Source organism: Gopherus flavomarginatus, chromosome 1, assembly GCF_025201925.1.
Source record: "Gopherus flavomarginatus isolate rGopFla2 chromosome 1, rGopFla2.mat.asm, whole genome shotgun sequence".
Lineage (NCBI taxonomy): Eukaryota > Metazoa > Chordata > Testudines > Testudinidae > Gopherus > Gopherus flavomarginatus.
In genome coordinates this window covers 328,290,809-328,312,669 of record NC_066617.1, presented here as the reverse complement: position 1 = coordinate 328,312,669, position 21,861 = coordinate 328,290,809, and the positions used below count along the sequence as shown (strand labels likewise).

Genomic DNA, 21,861 nt, shown 5'->3' with positions numbered 1-21,861 from the left:
GTAAATTGGGTACTCCTATTTTCCCTTGTTTGTAATACAAGAGTAGTTGATGAAACTGAATGGTAACCATTTTAAAGTTGGTAAAAGAAAATGTTAGTAATACAGACTCTTGTGTGGAAATCACTGTCACAAAAACCGGTAAGTCCAGAAATCTGACATTCAAAGCTAATATTAGTTATTTTAATGGATAATAAATAGCCACAGTTTCATTAAGTAAAATGATAAATATAGAAGGGATAATAAGCCCTTCTGCTTCAGGGCATAAACCAAGTCAACCACCAACTGCCCAGAGTTAGGAAGAAGCTTCCTTTTTAGGCAGGCTATTCCATTTGAAGTTTCGTGCACCTGCATCTGAAGCCTCTGGTACTGGCCACTGGCAGAGTCCAAGTACTAAATTATATGGAAAGTTGGTTTGATTCAATATGGCAATTACTGTATTTTTATATGATTTATAGACATTGAAGAGGGTAGTTCTGTTGTGTGCAGTCTGCATCAAGGCAGATGTTCTTGAAACCTATTGGCAGAAAAGTGTACAATGATTGGGTTTTGCACCTTGGAATCATTGACCTTGAAATCTTGCCAAAAGGTCTATAAATGATCTACAAACAATGTCTAGGCTACCTGGACTACCTTATTTTCTGTATAGAGTTATAGTTTAATCATGCAGTGTCACTAAAACTACAGCCTGCTCTTTTCCTCTTTAACATTCTGTCCACATTCTAACATGTCCACAGTATTAAGGATTAGCTTCCTCTGAACCGAAGTCTAGAAAAATCGAGAAGGTCACCTATAGCAAAATGCGCAGGAAATATTTTTGAGCAAGACTAGAAGCCCAAATTGTTGCATTTAAAAAGCTTGTATCTTTTTAGATGCTGTATTTGTCTAGCTATATAGTCACTACAGTGAAAAACTCCAAGCTGTTGTATGTTTCAAGATTCACTCCTAAATGTTTATCAGCTATTGAATTTAACAATCACTTTTCAGATGTAATAAATTTAATTTTAATCATATTTTTAGAACTTCTGAAGATCTTGTATTCCCGTACTTTTAAATTTGAAATGTATTAACTAGATCTAGAACTTTTGCCCCTGTTCATTTCATACTGCTCCAACTTTTTTGTTTAAATGTTAATTTATTAACCATATAATTTCTGATACTATTGTGTGGGATCAAAGGGGGTAATTTTTAAATTGTTGGATGCCTGGTCATTTTATTTTAAAAAATACCCCTCAAAATATTTAGAACTGGTAGGCCAGCTCTTGTTAATTGTTTCTCTTGCTGCCAACTCAGGAGTGTGGCTCCCACTGTTTAATCACAGGGGTAAAATAATTTTGGGGCAAGTGAAGCCTATCTAGTTATTAAGCACTTAAACAGTTTATAATTAGGCAAAGTAAGCAATCTTATCTAAATCCTATGAAATCAAGGAAAATATTTAAACTAGTTAATTAGAAGAAGCCATTTCAGGAGCTATCTTAAATTTGAACATTAAGAATCTTAAATCCAGTTAAGTTCCAAATAAGTCACTCTATTTGCCAGTGGTTAGCCCATTTCCTCTCCAGGAATATATGGTTTAACCATCTGGTGATTAACTGGAAAAAGGGTTAGTAATTTGTGTTACAACAGCATTTTCATATCCCAATAAAATCATTACAAGAGTTTACTATCTTGGCATTATCTTAAAAGCAGCAAAGAATCCTGTGGCACCTTATAGACTAACAGACGTTTTGGAGCATGAGCTTTCGTGGGTGAATGGGACATGCATCTGACGAAGTGGGTATTCACCCACGAAAGCTCATGCTCCAAAACGTCTGTTAGTCTATAAGGTGCCACAGGACTCTTTGCTGCTTTTAGAGATCCAGACTAACACGGCTACCCCTCTGATACTTGGCATTATCTTAGTTAATGTACTCTTGCCAATCTATGTTGAACTTTTTGGGGTGGCTTTTCTTGACTCAAGAAAAATAGAGAAGAGTTCATTTCTTCCTGTCTATGACAGCTTTCCTGTAAAGATGGAGAGGATGAGTTGTGGAGTGATTGCTGTCTAAACAGAGTAAGGGGTGGGAAAGGGTATCAGTCTGTTTAATATCTTCTTCCTCTTTTCATGAAATTCTAGGGAAAAAACAGCTCTTTCAAACTTGTTTAGATTCAAGTGAGTTGCTCTTTCATTGGCTCCACAGCTTCATAGGTAGTCCTTAGGAGTCCTCTTCATCTTATGAATATGTAGTTTATTAATTATTATGCAACACTTTAATTGCCTTTGCCCTTGTGGCAGGAAAGCAAGAGAGTTAAAACTAGTTTTTATTCAGTACATTCTCTAAGACATTCATTCCATCTTATTACAGTTTGACAGGAAATGAAATTCTGTTTACAAAAAGTCCAAACACTCCTGTTCTTTTATATTAAAACTTTCAGAACACTCTTTTAAAATTAAATAACTTTTAGGAAGTCTTTAGCTTAAGTTTCATTGGTTACCCAATGAAATTAATAGGCACCAGGTTTATAAGTAAGACAAGAAAGTACTTCACATAACACGCAGGCAACTTGTGGAACTCATTGCCAGGGAATGCTGTAAAGGCCAAAAGTAAAACTGGGTTCAAAGAAGAATTAGGTGAATTCCTGGAGGACAGGTTCATCAATAGCTATTAGCTGAGATGACCAGGGATGCAACCCCATGCGCTCGGTGTCCCTAAACCTCTGACTGCTATAAACTGGGACTGGATGACATGGGATGGAGCACTTGAAAAATTGCCCTATTCTGCCCTGCAAGGGGAGAGTGTCCCAAACTTTGGGCTGCAGCTAGAGCTTGAATGTCTGCAATTCAATTAAACAGCCCCTTAGCCTGAGCCCCAGGCACGGGCCAGTCGCGGGTGTCTAATTGAAGTATAGACATACCCTCTGAAGCATCTGGTGCTACCCACTATCACAAGACAAAATACTGAGCTAAATGGACCACTGGTCTGATCCAGTGTGGGCGTTCTTATGTAAGTTGTTGATTCTTCATGGCAATTTTTGGAAATATGATTTTTCTTGTCTTCCTGACATCGGTGAGGGTTTGCCAATAATTAATTAATTCCCTATTAATATAAATGTTTCCATATTTAAATGGCTTCTTACGATAGTTTAGCAAAGTTGTTACATTCCACATAGGTACAATAAAGCATTTTACCACTTATATAGAAATATTAGGAGCTATATTAAGAGCTTTGCATTTAGCTAACATATTTGCAAGTCTCCAGTTCACAAAGTTTTTTGCCACTTCAGCATTTAAGAAATAAACATTTCCAAGTATGCATTTTCCTCTAAAGTTTTTAGGAATGAAAGCAGATTTTCTTGCAAAAGGGTGGGAATTGGTAGAGCCCTTTACTTAGATTTAGTGCTCTCATAACACTCCCTGCATTCCTTTCACAGACAGACCTCTTCCTAAAACATTAATATTTTACATGGTTTGTCATCTTGATGTTTGCTTTCCTTGGGAGATGGAAGCAGAAACCTGGTATTTCTTTGATTAGCTTTAACATTGTGTAACATACCTAGTTAGACATACGTATTATTTCCAAACATACTGGCTATAACATACTTGTAGCTACGTCTTAACGTTCAGCAAAGGTGAAAAACTAGTTTGAAACAACCTAATAAGTTACAATAATTGTATTAATCATTTTTGCATAAATATGGAGGTCTCCCCTACAATTACATGATGGTAATCTTTTCCTTGAAACTGATAATCTAAAGATGTATTTATCCTTAGTGAAATCAATTCCTTGCTTCCTTACATATATTTAATGTAGAAAAGCAATTTTTTAATCTTAGGTCTTGATTTCATTTTTTTTTTTTTGAGGCCTGAAATGTTTAATTACCTAGTGTATTGATGTTTTGACCTTTTTTCTTTCAACTGTAATCCAGCTCAGATCAAAGTGACAGGAAACCCTAGGTTTAATACTTTATATTGCCCCAAATTGTCAGTAGTTGAGTGACAGTAGTGCAATGAAGCTATAGGACTGTGTTCAGAGCATAAAAATGTAAGAATGAAGCCAAAAGCTTCCATCTGGCTGAAGCAAAAATGAATAGGCTGATGTTAACTAGCAGAAAGCTGTCCTGAATGGCAGAGATGTGATATTCTTGTGCCTCCTTTCTTTCCTGAAATCAAAATACTTTGAAAATATTAACAGACTTAGCTTGTTATATACTTGGATAATGACTTTAGTATTTAAAGATTGTTTAACAATACTTGTTTTAAATGGGACCACCACAGTGCCAGAGCCACCAGCTCCCATGAGCAGCAGGAGCTAGAGCATTCCCCTCTTCCCCCCACAACAGGGCTCGAGCTCTCATCCCCCCTGTGGGGCTCAGGCTTCAGTTGCCCTCCTTTCCCCTATCATTTTTAGTAAAAGTCACAGACAGTTTCCCATCTTTCATGAATTTTTGCTTATTGCCCACGACCATCCATGACTTTTACTAAAAATAATTATGACAAAATGTTAACATTACTCATCAGGAAAATCTTCCCAGTAATCAGTGGTGAGTAAATTTTTCAAATCATGGTATAAGGAGTAAAAGCTTTCGTTATAACTAATCTTTTAACCATAACCATGATGTCTAAAAATATGATTTGATTTAATTTATAAATAACTTCATACACAAGCAGGTAAACATTTTTTTAAAATAATCTCTGAATTTAGCACCATCTCCCTATTAAAATTACATTTCTCAATTTAAAACATTTCCTATCAGAGAAAATAAATTCTTTAGCTCCCCCCCACCTTGTCATCAGATAAATGTAATATTTAACATTGCCCTTATACTTTGGACCTCTTATATTTTAATATTAGCGAGACAAGGTGTTTGAGGTAATATCTTTTATTGGACCACTTCTGTTGGCAAGAGAGACACAACTTATCACTCAGGGTGGTGTTTTTTTTCACGCGGCTGAGCGACAAAAAAAATTGCCCACATAGGCTATATCTACAGTAGCACTTAACTCAAAATGTCACTACTAACTACAAGATTTGAACAGATTGTTTAGCATAAGTAATTAACACAAATTTAAATGAACCATTTCAAGGTAAGGTGGCCCATTAACACCCATCCAGTAATAGGGAGGAAAGGAAGGGGGTTGGTTGTAAAGGGTTACAGATTGTTGTAATAAGCCATAAATCCAGTGTCTCTATTCAGTCCATGATTTTTAGTGTCTAGCAAAATTCTGAATTTAAACTCCCAGGCTTGTTTTTTTGAAAGCGTTGTCCAAGTTTCTTTTGAGGATGAGGACTGATAGGTCAGATATGGAGTGATAGCTTTGTGAAAAGTGTTCACCCACAGATGATATAGTGTTTATCATGGCTTCAACACTGCATACAATATTTTAATATTGTCTCTCTAAGAACATTCTTTCAGACCTGCAGGTAATCCATGGTGATGAGCATGGTATAAATGCCTAGATAAAGCATGGAGAACTGCACCAAAGAGGAAGCAGATATTTTTCCATAGAAGATCAAGCTCCCATTTCCTCATTGATACACACATTCTGTTGTCTCCATTAATAGTTTAGAATTCTTGTTTACCTCTAAAGTGCAATATTTATTATTCTTGCATTTTAACACGATTGCACTTCCATAGCCCCTTCCTCTGTGGTTTTCAAAACACTATCAACATTGATAAATTTTGAATCACAGAATACTCTTTTGTGAAGAAACTATTATCCCTGTTTTATGGGGATGCACCTAGTTATGTGACTTGATCAAAGGTTAGTCAAGAAGTGAGAAGCAATAAGCAGATATGATTTAATCATGTGCCTTATACATAAAACCATTTTTCCATTGGAATGAATTAATCCTGTAGGACTGAGTTTTAATTTTTTAAATATCTTCTTTCTCTGTGCATCTGTTGGTTGTTAATGTTTATTGCTCTTAAGTCTTTGAAGTACTTAGTTGTGCATTATTCTACCAAATGGGAACAAGTAGAACTGTACATGTAAATCTTAAGAGCTTTGCACAGTTGCATTTCAGTAAATCAGGCTTAAGCAAATTGTTCCCTTCTTCAGGGGATAAGTGAAGCACATTTTTACAGGAAATAATAACAAGTATATATCTGCTGCCTAGTGATTATTATTTTTTTTTTTGGAATGTGGCAGTTTAGTAGGGTTTTTTAGCACACAATGCGCAATACTATTGAAACTTGGTTTTGCTTCATTCAGTACTCAGGGCGGCTCTTGGCACCAGTTAAACAAGCAGGTGCTTGGGGTGGCAAAATATATGGGGTGGCATAATGCTGTGTCCTCAGCTAAACCTGAGGCAGTGTCCTGGGCTGGATCCTGATTGCACCGGGGGCAGGTAAACAACTTGTTCTGCTGCCGGGGTGCAGCGGGGCAGAGAACTGGCTAAGTGGGGAGCGTGTTCCTGCTGCTCTCCTGCAGGCAACGGCCACCCCACCCCCCCAGGCGGGAGCTGGTAGTGCGGCCCTGCCCCGACTGCAGAGGATGGGCCGCTCCTCAGCTTGTCACCGCCGCTGCAAGTCGAGGAGGAGCAGCCCGTCCTCTGCAGCCGGGGCAGGGCTGTGCTACTGGCTCCTGCTCGGGGATGGGGGGTGGCCTCTGACCGCGGGAGAGCAGCGGGAGTTGGTAGCGCGGCCCTGCCCTGGCTGCAGAGGATGGGCCGCTCCTCCTTGGCTTGTCCATGGTGCTCTCCCATGGTCAGCGGCCGCCCCGCAGGTGGGAGCTGGTAGCGCAGCCCTGCCCTGGCTGCAAAGGATGGGCAAAACATGGCGCCCAACCGGGCTGCTCCTCCTCGGCTTGTCCCTGCCTCTGCCTCCTCCTCCTCCCCTCTGTGCCACCTCCTGCCAGGGGAGAGGAGAGGAGAGGGGAGCGGAGTGGTAGCCCAGACTGAGCCAAACTCATGCCAGGGCCAAGGCAAAGACCAAGGATGAGTGGGGCTGGGATCCAGCAGCAGCTTCAACTCCTGGCCGCAGGAGTGGCGGCAGCAGCGATGAATCCACCTCGGGCCAAATTCGCAGTAAGGTAAGAGTTGGGCTGGCCGGGAGGGGCCCCAGGACCCCTGGGGAGCTTCTGCCTGCTTGAGCCCCAGCGGCTGCTGCCTCCCTCCCCAGCCCTGCACAGCACTCCAGTGCCTGGAGTCTCCTTCTGCTTCCTTGCCCTGCAGGTGGCGAGTGATCTGGCAGAGAGGGGCAGCATCTGTCCAGCAAGCCTAGCACCTCTTCCTTGGCTCCTACATCCCCAGAGCTCTCTCCATTGCATGCCCCTCGGGGTACCAGCTGGGTGGCCTCCGCGCTGGGGAAATGCTAGCAGGGCTGGGTCCAGTGTGTATCCGACCTCGCAGGGAGCTCTCTTGCCCCAATGACTAGTGCCTTACCTACGGCAAGTACAGTAGTGCAATAGGAGCATGACATGAAAAATGTCACATGACACGGTCACTCAAATCACGATTACGTGTGTGTACTATGCTGCTCTATTGGCACCATTCACACTAATTTCCGTTTCGCGTCAGTGCCAGTGGTTATAGGGCTAAAATGTCGGGACAAAAATGAAAATGACTTTCTGGTGCTGCCTGCTGGCAACAAAGAGAGATATGGCAAAAAGAATTAGAAAAACTATGTCGTACATCAAAAAAGTATTTTAAAAAAGTCGACAATCCAGGAGAAAGCTCTAAGCAATGCATTGATGGTGATTATTCATCAACTGATGAAGACCAGTCAAAACAAAGATTACCTTTATCAACTGATAAAGATGAACAACAATCTGACCAAAGATTATCTTCGCTAACTGATAAAGATGGACAGTCACAATCCACCCAAAGATTTACTACTTCAGCTGAAGAGTCCAGAAACGAAGAATTGTTATCCAAATCTAAAACTGAAGAACAATTATTGGAAGGTGGAGAAACTGACATAGTATCGGATCCAAGTACATGGCCAACAATAATTACTGATGTAATGTGAATGATTATTGTGAAAAGAGATGCTTCAAAACTAGATCCTATGTTTGAATATCCTGTTAATGAGTCAAATCGTCGATTTATGCCATCCAGTATGAAGAAAAAAATGAAAAATGGGGAACAAATTAATAGATCGTGGTTAGTGTATTCATGGACCAAAGATGTAGTTTTTTGTGTTTGCTGCAAACTGTTCTGTAACTCAGACCTTCTGGTAACTGCAGGTTTTAATGACTGGCGAAATTTTGCACCAGCATTTGAAAGAACATGAAGCGTCAAAAAATCATTTACGTTCATTGACAAATTGGATTGAGCTGTCAAACAGATTACGTTCCAGTACAACAATCGATGCAGTACAGCAATGTCAACTAAATTCAGAAATTCTATGTTGGCAAACGGTTTTGGAATGTTTACTGACAATCATTAATTTCCTAGCTAAACAGTGCCTCGGATATTTTATATGAAAATAGCGATGGAAATTTCTTAAAATTTGTTGAGTTATTGGCAAATTTTGCCAAATGTTATGGCTGATCATGTGCGAAGAGTGAAAGATAGAGAGATTCACACCCATTATTTGGGTAAAGATACACAAAATGTGATAGAATTAATTTCTAATGGAGTGTGTAATGAAATTCGATAAAATTTGAAATGTGCCAAATATTATTCAATTATAGTTGATTGTACTCAAGATCTGAGCAAAACTGAGCAAATGTCAATAGTTTTACGATTTCTGAAAATTGATGAAAATGCAGAAGTGAAAATTTGTGAACACTTTCTAGAATTTATACCAGTGAACAAAACTACTGAGAGAGCCCTCACAGATGTAATTCTACAGAGATTGGAACACCGTGGAATACCTTTAGAAAATATGCGTGGCCAAGGGTACGATAACGGCTCAAACATGGAGGACGACATACAGGTGTACAGCAAAGAATAGTGAATTTAAACAATCAAGCTTTTTTCATTCCTTGCCATGCACATTTGCTCAATCTGGTTTTCAGTGATGCTGCCAAATCATCTAAAGATACCGTTCCATATTTTACCACAGTGCAAGCAATTTACAACTTTTTTTTAGTGCTTCTACACACCGTTGAGGAGTCTTGAAGAAGCATCTTGAACAAAAACTCACACTTAAACCTCTAAGTCAAACTAGCTGGGAAAGCAGGATAGACGCTATTAGACCATTCCGATATTCATCAGGAGAGATTTACGATGCACTATTTGAAATAAACCAGGACTTGTAGTATGATCTTTCATTTTGACATGAAGCTGAAACTTTGGCTCAGAAAATGATGCAGTTTCAATTTTCATGTTACATGGTTACTTGGCATAATATTCTAAATCAAATTAATTTGACCAGAAAAGTTATGCAGAACATAACCATAGACATATTCGAGGCAAAGACGATTTTGAATAAATCTGGAATATTTATTAAAAAAAATACCATTCAGATGAAGGATTTTGAAGAAATTGTCAAAGCAACAGCAATAGCAGAGGGTCTTGATTTTGAACAGACGTTTGCACCTCAACAATTCATGTGTCCTTGGGAAGAAAAACAAGACCGTTTTTTGTTATGAGGCTCAGGATGATCCTATTCTTGATCCAAACGAAAGGTTTAAAGTTGAATGTTTCTATTGTATTTTGGATGTAGCTATAACTTCCATTGAAGAAAGATTTTGTTGGTTGCATGGTCATTGTGAAACTTTTGAATTTTTATACGATATCGGAAATATTAAAAATCAGTTTTCCAAAGAAGACCTCATGATCACTGCCAAGACCTACATTTAGCGCTCAGTACTGATAACGCTGCTGACATTGATGCTGTAGAATTGTATGACCAACTAATAGCTTTGTCTGAGCTAATAAGCCCTAAAACTTCTCCTCTGAAAGTATTAGAATTTATAGCAAGAAATGATTTTTTCACTCCAAACACTGCCATAGCATTATGCATTCTTTTAACATTACCAGTATCAGTGGCTTCTGGTGAGCGCAGTTTCTCAAAACTGAAATTACTGAAAAATTATTTGAGGTCCACCATGTCTCAAAGTCATTTGTCAGGACTCTCATTAATTTCGATTGAAAGTACTATTGCAAAAAATTTAGATTTCACAGTCTTATTAAAAGACTACACAAGTATAAAAACCAGAAAAATTCAGTTCATATAAATTCTTTTAATTTATGAGAAACTGGAAGACACTAATGTTTTTCATTAAAGTGTATAGTTGAACTCAAATCATTTGTAATTGTGTTTTTGTTAAAATTAAATGTTAAAATTACACTAGTAGGAAATTGTTTTATTTCACTAACTACAAATTCTTTGTTTTCATTTTTTTTTAATTTTAAACAGTCAAAACAAAACTGCAAAGTGCAAACGTGTAAAACCAAAAAAAAAAAGCATGGGGAGTTGCGGGGTGGGGGAGCCAAAAATGTTTTGACTTGGGGCAGCAAAAAACCTAGCGCTGGCCCTGTCTGTACTCTAGTATATGCGGTTGAGTTAAGCTTTTTCAATACCATTAAATGAAGACAGAGGTTTAAGGAACATAATGCTTAAGCTTGAGATCTGTCTGGATCTCTCCAGTAGGTGTCCATTGTGTTTTTTTTTTTTTTTTTGGTAAAGAAATACATTCATTTAAAAAAGACTTGCAATTGCTCAGATAAACAAATATGAAAGACTTCTCTCCAGTAGGCAGATTTAGTTGATTCAAAAAACCATATAAACAATTTCCTTGTTATCATCTGTAATTGCTGGACTGTGCTGAGTCAACTGATTCAAATGGCTTTTCTGGACATGTTTGGTAAAAACAGTAATACCTCTCTTGAGTTCATCTTTTTATTGACATACACTCTCCCACAAGAGTTAAATATTCATGTGTAATCCCTTTTGGGAAATGCTTTGAAACCAACTAAAGATTACCAGGCTACACATCCGTGATTTATAAATGGGAAGTTTCAGAGTGAACATTCTTATTCTTTAATATACTTTAAACTATGATACCTTGTAAGAGTGTTGGGACAGCTATGCATGTAGACACTACAGCCTATAGTTGGAGCCCAGCTGGCTTAAAAATATAAATATATAAAAAAAAGTATACTCAGTGAAGGGCCTTTGGATCTAAAAAATCATCTGTGTGTATTATGGGCCACATCAGCCTCTCTGTATGTTATGGTCTTCTCCTACTGTGACTTACCGAATCCTGTATCTTGTGAGGATGGGATACTAAATCTTTTGTATTTTACTTTAAACCTCTCTGTATGCTAACCCTTCTGCCAGGTGGAGTTAGCAGCAACAAGGGCTGGGTTTGGTATCTAGAGGTTCCTCTTAACAATACAAAACAGGACCAGCTCAAGCCCCCACTCAGTAATCTGGGAAAATTAACCACCATCACTAGGCTCTTCTAAGAGCCAATATTTCAGCTCTTGCAATCATTGAGTCTGTGTATAACAAAAGAGAACTTTTACTAAAAGGGAAAGGGAGCCAAGAATTAGTTTGAGAAAACACAACCACGTTCATAAGCAAAACATGACCCCGCAGTGTATTGGGCAGTGTCCTTTGCCTCAGTTTCCCACTTGTAGTGGGAAAATCCAATGAGTGAATGTCCATTTAACACATCACTCCCCTTTTCCCCCATTCACTGCACTCCACTCAGTTGGCTCTTCTTGATTAGCGAAGACCCAGAATTCAGACGTGTATTCACAAGGGTTCATCTCCCACCCCAGAAAGGTGGGGAACATGTTGAGAATGACACTGTGGTTGCTGTGCAACTCTGCAACTGGCTATTTCATGCTGACTCCACTGCTTTTCTCTATTGCTGCTGGTTGCGGGCTGCCATTGCTTTACTCTGCTGCTGTTGGAGCTCACGGCCGCTTCTGCACTGGCACGTTCTGAGGTTCCACTGCTTAACCCAGGTCTTTAGTGATTTCACTGGGTAACAGGTAACCTCACTACCAGTATAGCCTTTGCATTGTCTTTCCTTTCACCACTGTCCCTACACCAGGTCTAAGGTGAAGCCTTTAGGCCTGCTTACAAGTGATTCAGCCCTGGTCATCACCTGAACAGAAACAGTGACTCTCATTTGAGTTTAATTAGCTTGGTGTTTAAACACTGGAGAGAGAGAGATCAAATGGTGTCTGCTTCTTTTTAGGCAGCGTTCACACCAGCAGGTAGAAACACCTGTCCACACTCCCTCTTTTTCACTGGGATTTCGTATCCCGTCCTGCTTAGTAAGGTTCAGTTTAGGGTGATTCCCTCAATCAAGGCAGGGTAAGTGCAGTTCTGCTGCCCTTTACTAATTCAGTAAGGATAACAATATTTCATTACCTTTGCATTCAATATTTAAAGTGATTTGTAACCCAGCACCAGCCAAACGAGAGCATTTTGGCAAAGTAGCTCCATCCTGTTGCGTGTCTAGGCAGAGTAGGTATGTCTAAGCAAACACAGTCTGTCCCTGAAGTCTTTTCCTCTAGCTCATCATCAGATGTCAGAGAGCTCATTCAGACCCTGCTTACATGTATATACTCAGACAAAAAGGCTGAAAGTATAGAACACTAATTGAGAGCAAAAACATCCCAGGGATGTTGTAACTATTTCAAAAACAAGCATTATAAACCCAGGAAAATTCAAAGTTATTGTTAAATCCAAACACGTTAACATATAGAAATCAGAAAAGTTAAAATATTTTTAAATAAAATAAAGTGAATTGTTGTTTTTAAATTAAATACAATTTTCTTTTTCAAAATCTATTTAAAATTATGACAGCCGTTGTTAAGGCCTAAACTTACAATAGTCTGTTAATGATTTAAATTAAATAAAAAAAAAATCAAGCAATACTTGTTTATTTCTAGACTTTTAAAGATGGCCAAACCGCTGTAGTAGTGGATGACACTGGTTAAGTTCCTGGAACTGGAGTTTGTTGAGTGCTTAACCAGCTTTTGACAGCATTAGCCTCTTCTGCAGGGGCAAAGAGTATTTTCTTCATTTCAGTTTAATTAGTTCAGCTCAATGACTAATTCATTCAGAGTTGAAAGATTGACTGGGAGTCAAAAAAGCAGGAAAGCTTGTTTTTCCTTTTACCAGATTCTGAATAAAAATGAGGTCAAGAAAATGAGATCATCAACTTTAAAATCTTGAAAGACACTGTGACCATAAACAATCAGTTCAATTCACTAATTACAGATAATACTTTTGTTTAATTAGCTTTAAATGCAAATCATATTTTGAAAAGAAAATTTTATGTATCCAGCACATTTAATTAATAAATCATTTAGGAAAGTTTTTGTGCATTTTAATTGAATTCCAGTTTCCATCCAAATGCAGTTTCACACAAATTGCTAGTAAAAAATCATCATAATCTAGTTAATAAGAGATGTCATTAACTATCTTCTAACATAAAGTAAAAATTAGGAATCTGAATAGAAGTATGTTAAGCCACATAATTGCTTAGTAAATATCTATAGATATAACGTATCTTCCTTCTGAGCAAAAAACCCCACATTTGATTCAAATCAGTCTACCCTCATGGAAATCCTCAACTCAGGCACCCAAATAACCTTATGTCAGCTATGTAGAGATGTCATAGACTCATAGACTCTAGGACTGGAAGGGACCTCGAGTGGTCATCGAGTCCAGTCCCCTGCCCTCATGGCAGGACCAAATACTGTCTAGACCATCCCTGATAGACATTTATCTAACCTACTCTTAAATATCTCCAGAGATGGAGATTCCACAACTTCCCTAGGCAATCTATTCCAGTGTTTAACTACCCTGACAGTTAGGAACTTTTTCCTAATGTCCAACCTAAATCTCCCTTGCTGCAGTTTAAGCCCATTGTTTCTTGTTCTATCATTGGAGGCTAAGGTGAACAAGTTTTCTCCCTCCTCCTGATGACACCCTTTTAGATACCTGAAAACTGCTATCATGTCCCCTCTCAGTCTTCTCTTTTCCAAACTAAACAAACCCAATTCCTTCAGCCTTCCTTCATAGGTCATGTTCTCAAGACCTTTGATCATTCTTGTTGCTCTTCTCTGGACCCTCTCCAATTTCTCTACATCTTTCTTGAAATGCGGTGCCCAGAACTGGACACAATACTCCAGTTGAGGCCTAACCAGCGCAGAGTAAAGCGGAAGAATGACTTCTCGTGTCTTGTTTACAACACACCTGTTAATGCATCCCAGAATCACGTTTGCTTTTTTTGCAACAGTATCACACTGTTGACTCATATTAAGCTTGTGGTCCACTATGACCCCTAGATCTCTTTCTGCCATACTCCTTCCTAGACAGTCTCTTCCCATTCTATATGTGTGAAACTGATTGTTCCTTCCTAAGTGGAGCACTTTGCATTTATCTTTATTGAACTTCATCCTGTTTACCTCAGACCATTTCTCCAACTTGTCCAGATCATTTTGAATTTTGACCCTGTCCTCCAAAGCAGTTGCAATCCCTCCCAGTTTGGTATCGTCCGCAAACTTAATAAGCGTACTTTCTATGCCAACATCTAAATCGTTGATGAAGATATTGAACAGAACCGGTCCCAAAACAGACCCCTGCAGAACCCCACTTGTTATACCTTTCCAGCAGGATTGGGAGCCATTAACAACTACTCTCTGAGTACGGTTATCCAGCCAGTTATGCACCCACCTTATAGTAGCCCCATCTAAATTGTACTTTCCTAGCTTATCTATAAGAATATCATGCGAGACTGTATCAAATGCCTTACTGAAGTCTAGATATATCACATCCACCGCTTCTCCCTTATCCACAAGGCTCGTTATCCTATCAAAGAACGTTATCAGATTAGTTTGACACGATTTGTTCTTTACAAATCCATGCTGGCTATTCCCTATCACCTTACCACCTTCCAAGTGTTTGCAGATGATTTCTTTGATTACCTGCTCCATTATCTTCCCTGGCACAGAAGTTAAACTAACTGGTCTGTAGTTTCCTGGGTTGTTTTTATTTCCCTTTTTATAGATGGGCACTATATTTGCCCCCTTCCAGTCTTCTGGAATCTCCCCCGTCTCCCATGATTTCCCAAAGATAATAGCTAGAGGCTCAGATACCTCTTCTATTAACTCCTTGAGTATTCTAGGATGCATTTCATCAGGCCCTGGTGACTTGCAGGCATCTAACTTTTCTAAGTGATTTTTTACTTGCTCTATGCTTATTTTCTCTTCTAAATCTACCCTCTTCCCGTAAGCATTCACTATACTAGACATTCCTTCAGACTTCTCAGTGAAGACCGAAACAAAGAAGTCATTAAGCATCTCTGCCATTTGCAAGTCTCCCGTTACTGTTACCCCCTCCTCATTGAGCAGTGGGCCTACCCTGTCCTTAGTCTTCCTCTTGCTTCTAATGTATTGATAAAAAGTCTTCTTGTTTCCCTTTATTCCCATAGCTAGTTTGAGTTCATTTTGTGCCTTTGCTTTTCTAATCTTGCCTCTGCATTCCTGTGTTATTTGCCTATATTCATCCTTCGTGATCTGACCTAGTTTCCATTTTTTATATGACGCCTTTTTATTTTGTAGGTCACGCAAGATCTCGTGGTTAAGCCAAGGTGGTCTTTTGCCACATTTTCTATCTTTCCTAACCATCGGAATAACTTGCTTTTGGGCCCTTAATAGCGTCCCTTTGAAAAACTGCCAACTTTCCTCAGTTGTTTTTCCCCTCAGTCTTAATTCCCATGGGACCTTGCCTATCAGCTCTCTGAGCTTACCAAAATCCGCCTTCCTGAAATCCATTGTCTCTATTCTGCTGTACTCCCTTCTACCCTTCCTTAAAATTGCAAATTCTATGATTTCATGATCACTTTCACCCAAGCTTCCTTCTACTTTCAAATTCTCAACAAGTTCCTCCATATTTGTTAAAATCAAGTCTAGAACAGCTTCCCCCCTAGTAGCTTTTTCAACTTTCTGAAATAAAAAGTTGTCTGCAATGCAGTCCAGGAACTTATTGGATAGTCTGTGCCCCGCGGTGTTATTGTCCCAACATATATCTGGATAGTTGAAGTCCCCCATCACCACCAAATCTTGGGCTTTCGATGATTTTGTTAGTTGTTTGAAAAAAGCCTCATCCACCTCTTCCACCTGATTAGGTGGCCTGTAGTAGACTCCCAGCACGACATCACCCGTGTTTTTTACCCCTTTTAGCCTAACCCAGAGACTCTCCACCCTTCCGTCTCCTATGTCATGTAATAACGATACAGTTGTGATAGCGTATTAATGCTGGTGGGCCCAGATTAAGTTAAACTGATTTTTAAAGACATTAGATCCTTTTAGGTGTTTTAATTGTGCATTTCCATACCTAACACATTTAGATATCTTTTAAAGTGTAACCATAGTTCTGAATTTTCCTGGATATTTAATGTTTGTTTGTGGGATAATTAAAACATTCATATTTTCCTTTGTGTCCGCTAACTTTTCTGTCCTCTACCTCCCATTACACATGTGCAATCGAACACCAGTTCATCTCTCCAGTCCTTCACACTCTCATGTTCCTGCATTTACAAACCGGTTCTCTTCCCCTTGCCCTCTGTGTTTAGTAGATCAGGTGCAATGGGGAGTTTATGAAAATAAATATTTAGGATTAATGGTGTTTTTCCATTCTTCATGACTGAAAGTTTCTCTGTCAGCAGAGGCTAGCACATAAAATCTTCTCCTTCAAAGAAATCCACAAAGAATTGCCCTTTTTGAGTGTCCTCTGCCATTGTTCTCAAGGGGCCTGAAGCGGCAGGCTGAAAGATGGCAACTACTTCACATTGTTCCCAATCAGGGGGAAACAAAACTGTCATTGGAGAAGATGCCCCTTGTGTACTAGGTGGCAGAGATGAGCATTATGAGTAGTTACTGAATAGAGGCAGTGGCCATCTTTACTTAAAGGCAGTTCGTGGTCCAAGTTCCATTGAGAACAATGGAAGATGGTAATCATTTTGAAAGAAGGTAATTCCTTGTGAGTATTTTTACCTTTTGCTGAAGGAGAAACTTACACTTTTGAAGAACTATGGAAAAATTGATCATTAAATTGAAAAATTGACTATAATCTTAAAACTATATTAAAAACTGCCCATTGTACCAAATTTACTGAAGTTTCACCTATTTGCCAGTTTTTGTGCAAATAACTATACTTTACCGGGGCAAATAACTATACTATACATTATTTGTGGGTGAGTGGGGGAAGGAGAAAATGGTCTGACATATGGTGTTCAATTTCTTAAGTGATCCATTCTAAAATCATTCACTCAGACTTATTAATGTACTCGTAAATTCTGAAAAAAAAATCATATACTCACTAAGTGTTTAAAACTTCAGGAAGGATAGATGCTGTATTCTTTATACATAACAAAGTAACTAAATTCTAGCTTTAATGCAAAACTGAACTCAACATTAATTATTCAGCTGTGATTGGATGCTCCTTAATATTCTGGAGATATGGTCAAATTTAGATGTGGAAGATGAAGACCAGAGGTCTACCAGTACCCACTCACTGCAATCCTTGGTACTCAGTCCTTACGCACCTGGATGATGGAGGGCCCCTACCATAAACTTTCCAATACCAACCAGATTGTCAATCGGTGGGCAATCTGGGATTGCAAGTTTACAGGTAGTGATTGACACCCATTTATCCACTGTAAAAGCAGCCTTCATCTTGGTGTCTGTGGACTGCGTGGCTGGGGTGAATTTGGCACACCAACTCCAGAAAAGTACCCTTCTGCATCCTAAAGTTCTGAAGCCACTACTGATGTTCCTAAATTTGCATTGTGATGTAATCTCACCACTTGGTTTTTGTTGTACAGACCCAAAACTGCTGCTCCACTATGTACAGTTTCTCCATGATTTTCTGCAGCAGTTGGTCAGCTTCATTTGTTGTCTGTCATCCACTCATCCTCAGTATATCCCTGTTATATGTCTGGCTGTTACGATTTTGCAAAAGAATGATTTATCCTGCCCTTGAAATGGACAAGAGAGCTGCAGTAATCTGTGCATTCATATGATGAGATGGAAAATGGCATGAAAGAGTAGTTTATGGGATTTGATCCCAAACTTCTACAGTTCCCTGATAGGAGTGATGGTATTGCACAATACACTACAAACATTTCTTACAAGGTGCAAGTGCCAGATTGTGGCATAGAGGACATCAGGATGCCTACCTACAGTGTTGCATATATTCTGCTGATACAACCTGATGCTGTAAGGACATGCTACATGGCAAAGGCAACCAAATATAAATGCACTCCACTGAAATAGCTATGGCGATAACAGTGTGCAGACAGAACTTTTGACAGTAAAGCTTTCAGATGCAGACATGGCTTTACACTTATCCAGTCTTAACACAAGAGCTCTGATCGGTGATTCACAGAAATGCATGATGGGATGCTTTTAAAGTTCCAGGACTATAGTTTGAAAAAAAAAATTCAGCCGTGTTTAATGCTCCTTTTTGAGGTACTTACACGTTGCAGTAATGTAACCCACATACCTTCTCCTTATGCAAGTTTTTCTGCATATTATTATACTAGTACAGCACTAGGTGATTTATAGTGTAAAAGTTTGTCTTGCTGTTAGAAAGGCAATGGAACATACCTCACCTCACTGAAAATTTACAGCTTTATTACACTCCTCAAATAACCTCTTCTTTTTTAACTTGTCCACCGAAAAAAAGATGTAATCACTCATTCCTGCAGTATGTTGATACCTTGCATGCATAATTACTATGCAGTTACACTAATAAAACCTTGTTGAAGCCTTTTATAGGAAATAATTATTAATCCTGGAAATAAATTGTCTTGAGGTACTTATGTTTTAATGTGCCTTATTTTATATTATCCTAATATTTTGAGATGCTGTTAAAAATTCATTTTAAAAAATCATAAATATGTTTTTACACAAGCGTGATGATGGCTCTAATATTCTCAATAATGAAAATTTTAAAACTTGCCTAAGAGCATGTTTGTGATAAACTGTAGTCTCCTCTTCAGAGCTATTGGGAACAACCATAATAATTCTTATACAGCTGAGATTTCCTTGTTGGTGTAGGTAGGCGGCGGAGGGGTAGTAGCAAATTGTCCTCTTTGCAGTGACTTAAACCAGGAAATTCAAAGCGAGAGCTCTGACTGTTCAATTACCTGTTACCACCTTCTGGCTAGGCATTGCAGTATAAGTGCTTATATAAAATCACCCACTATTAAGGGACCTCATTAAGTCTTTACATTTTCTTGATTTTTCTCAAATCATGTAGCATGTTTTTTATTTTAATGCAGCTTTGATTCACCTACAAAAAATGTTAACATTTGAGGAATCTGTGCCCATCTGATTGCAAGGCAGAGACTAGTGTATAAAACACATTGTTCGTATGAAGACCTGAGAAAATGGTGGCAGAGACAGGGAAAAACTACCAAGATTAAGAATTGAAGGGTCATAATGATAAGCAGCCCAATTCTGTGGCTACATCTAGTACTCCTGGGGGAATTGATTGACAGCTCTAGTAATAATTCATTTAAACTACAATATGGGAACTTATTTCCCCGCATCCTTCAGGAGCACTGCAAGACTTGGGGGAGTCAGGGGTAACGGAGGAGCTCAGGGTAAGGGAAGCAATTATTGGGAAGGAGCCTGCAAGGGAACCTGGAGGGTTGCTGGTTGTGGGTGGGAGAAGAATGGAACAGGTTTTTGGGGGGCGGAGGAATTGTTAGAGAGTTTGGGAGCCTCCCCTATGCAGACTGTGGCAGACTCCTAGCCTTTCCCATTCAGTCAGACACATCTGCCCCTGTTCCAGTGTGTCCTTGCAGCCCCTCCTCCCCCATCCCCATATGGCCCTGCAGTACTCCCCCCCCCATTCAGCACCTGAGCCACCCCAGTCTGTTCCCCCCCACCCAGCTCCTCTGAACCCCGGTCTGCGACCCCCAGTAGCCCGGTGTGCCCGTCTGTCTGTCCCATGCTGCCTCCATCTGGCCCTTCTGTGAGGGATGCATTTTCTCTGCGGGCTGGCTGCTCTCTTTTCTGCTGTCACAGCAGCCCCTGGTGGGCAAAAAATGTAACCGTAGTTCCAGCTGTATGGGGAAAAAAATCGGGGGGGGACATGAATTCTGCGTATGTGCAGTGGTGCAGAATTCCCCTGGGAGTAATCTAACTTCACACCACCAGTGGCAGCATATAGGGTATGTGAATAAGTAGGCTGCCTCTCACTGATATGTGTAGCTACGCACCACATTGTAAAGAGACCTGGCTGTGTGGAGCTGCTGGAGTCTTTCCTGTTAAAAATAGCAGTCTAGATGGGATAGTATTGCTTGAGCATGTACGGTTCATATCCACTTTGTTCAGGTGTATCTTTACTCACCTAAGCAGTGCCTCACCATCTACACTGCTGCTTATACCCATGCAAGAGCTGTGTGCAGGGTATGCACTCAACATGCCACCAGAAGGAGAGTGGAGTGTAGATGTCCCTATAGGTCTGTTATCAGTGGTGTTTAAAAAAAAAAAAAAGAAAACTGAGTAAACTAACCTAAACTTAACTCCTTATTAGAGTTAGAAGCGGGTAAACTCAGTGTACTTGAGTTTATGCTCGACTACACTACTTTTGTAGTATAATGTTTTAATTCATTTCCTTAGTATCGAGAAAAGGAAGAGTCGAGTCCTACTTCTTAATATTTGGTGGCCATTATAGCAGTGGGAGAAGCATTTAGACAGTAGTTTTAAGGATATTCTTTTAAGTCTTAAAGCTGGCTGAATTAGTATACTATATCAATCTGGGATAGTAAATTTAGATGGGTTATGTAGATTTTCTGTGGAACATGTATTTATATAGTGACTGATATTCAACCTGTATCTTGAGATTTTTCTTGTTAATGTAAAATGTATGTCTGAAGATGTGCCTAATGACCCTTGGCTAAACATGTGTTGCAGAGATGACATCTTACACCCAGATTCTTTGTTGTTGTTTTTCAAGTGGGATGGGGAACAGGCAGTGAAGCACCAAATGTGCACCCTGGTGAGCTGACCAGTTCATAGAGTGATGTTGCTGGAAATCTTGAAGGCTCATGCTTGCTTGCTTGCTTGCTATTGCGGGTGAAAGAAAGACACCACAAAGGCAGTTAGTCTGGGGAACATAATTTAAAAAGTCATGGAAAAAAAGAGTTTGTGAGGGAAAACCTGAGAGGCAGAGGTAGCAAAGGAAAGCCTGTGTTTTGGATACTTCCACAGCTTTATCACAAAGTAAACATCTATGACTTTATCATGCTGCATTTGGTTTAAAACTGGTGAAACAAAGCTAATGTATTGTTTCAGAGACAAATGTTATTTAGGTTTATCTTGGTATATGTATTGTATATTTATTTTTTTTCCACAGAAACCTGCTAATATTTTAGTTATGGGTGAAGGTCCTGAGCGAGGAAGAGTAAAAATTGGTATGTTATATCTTTGATAAGTCCCAGTGTAGCATTTAAGTTAGAATGTTCTGAAGGTGCAGTTGCATCACTTAAGATAGTTACTTTAAAATGATATTAGTATGTGTCTGGAAACTTTATCAAAAGCTATTTTGAGTGACTGGCTTTTTGGTATCACACCTGTGCACCAATTCCCAGTGGTGCACAGCTCCAGCCTCATCAATGAAAAGGGGGGAAATAATCCCTATGCCATTATATTACATGGATGCGTGCTGGGAGGGGAATTAATATGGGACAAAGATAACGGTATGTCGGAAGAATGAAGAAAAATAAGTGAGATTTTAAATGACCTCCTTTTACCACCAAAGTGCCAAGACACTAATTTGTTCCGTATTATAAAATCTAAATAGGGAACTGTCCACTATTCCGAATATTAAATTTTATAATAACAGTGAGAATGACTGTTGATTTATGAACTGCCCTTGAAAGGGTGGCCAGATTTCTGGGAAACGCAGGAAGCAACAGGAGTCTTAAAAAGTGCAGAAAATGTTGGT

At 39.3% G+C, this 21,861-nt stretch overlaps 1 protein-coding gene across 4 annotated transcripts in view; it reads left to right on the top strand.

The window, feature by feature from the left end:
• CDK8 (cyclin dependent kinase 8) overlaps positions 1 to 21,861 on the top strand; it is a 174,290-nt gene that overhangs the window by 112,236 nt on the left and 40,193 nt on the right. For 3 of the 4 annotated variants that reach the window (XR_007772205.1, XM_050937266.1, XM_050937265.1), the window contains exon 5: positions 21,271 to 21,328. The exons of the other annotated variant lie outside the window; for it this stretch is intronic. Coding sequence is in view for 2 of the 3 variants with exons in the window: in XM_050937266.1 (XP_050793223.1) it covers positions 21,271 to 21,328 (58 nt within the window). In the remaining variant the exon portion in view is untranslated. The remainder of the gene's footprint in view (positions 1 to 21,270; positions 21,329 to 21,861) is intronic. 4 annotated transcript variants of the gene reach the window in all.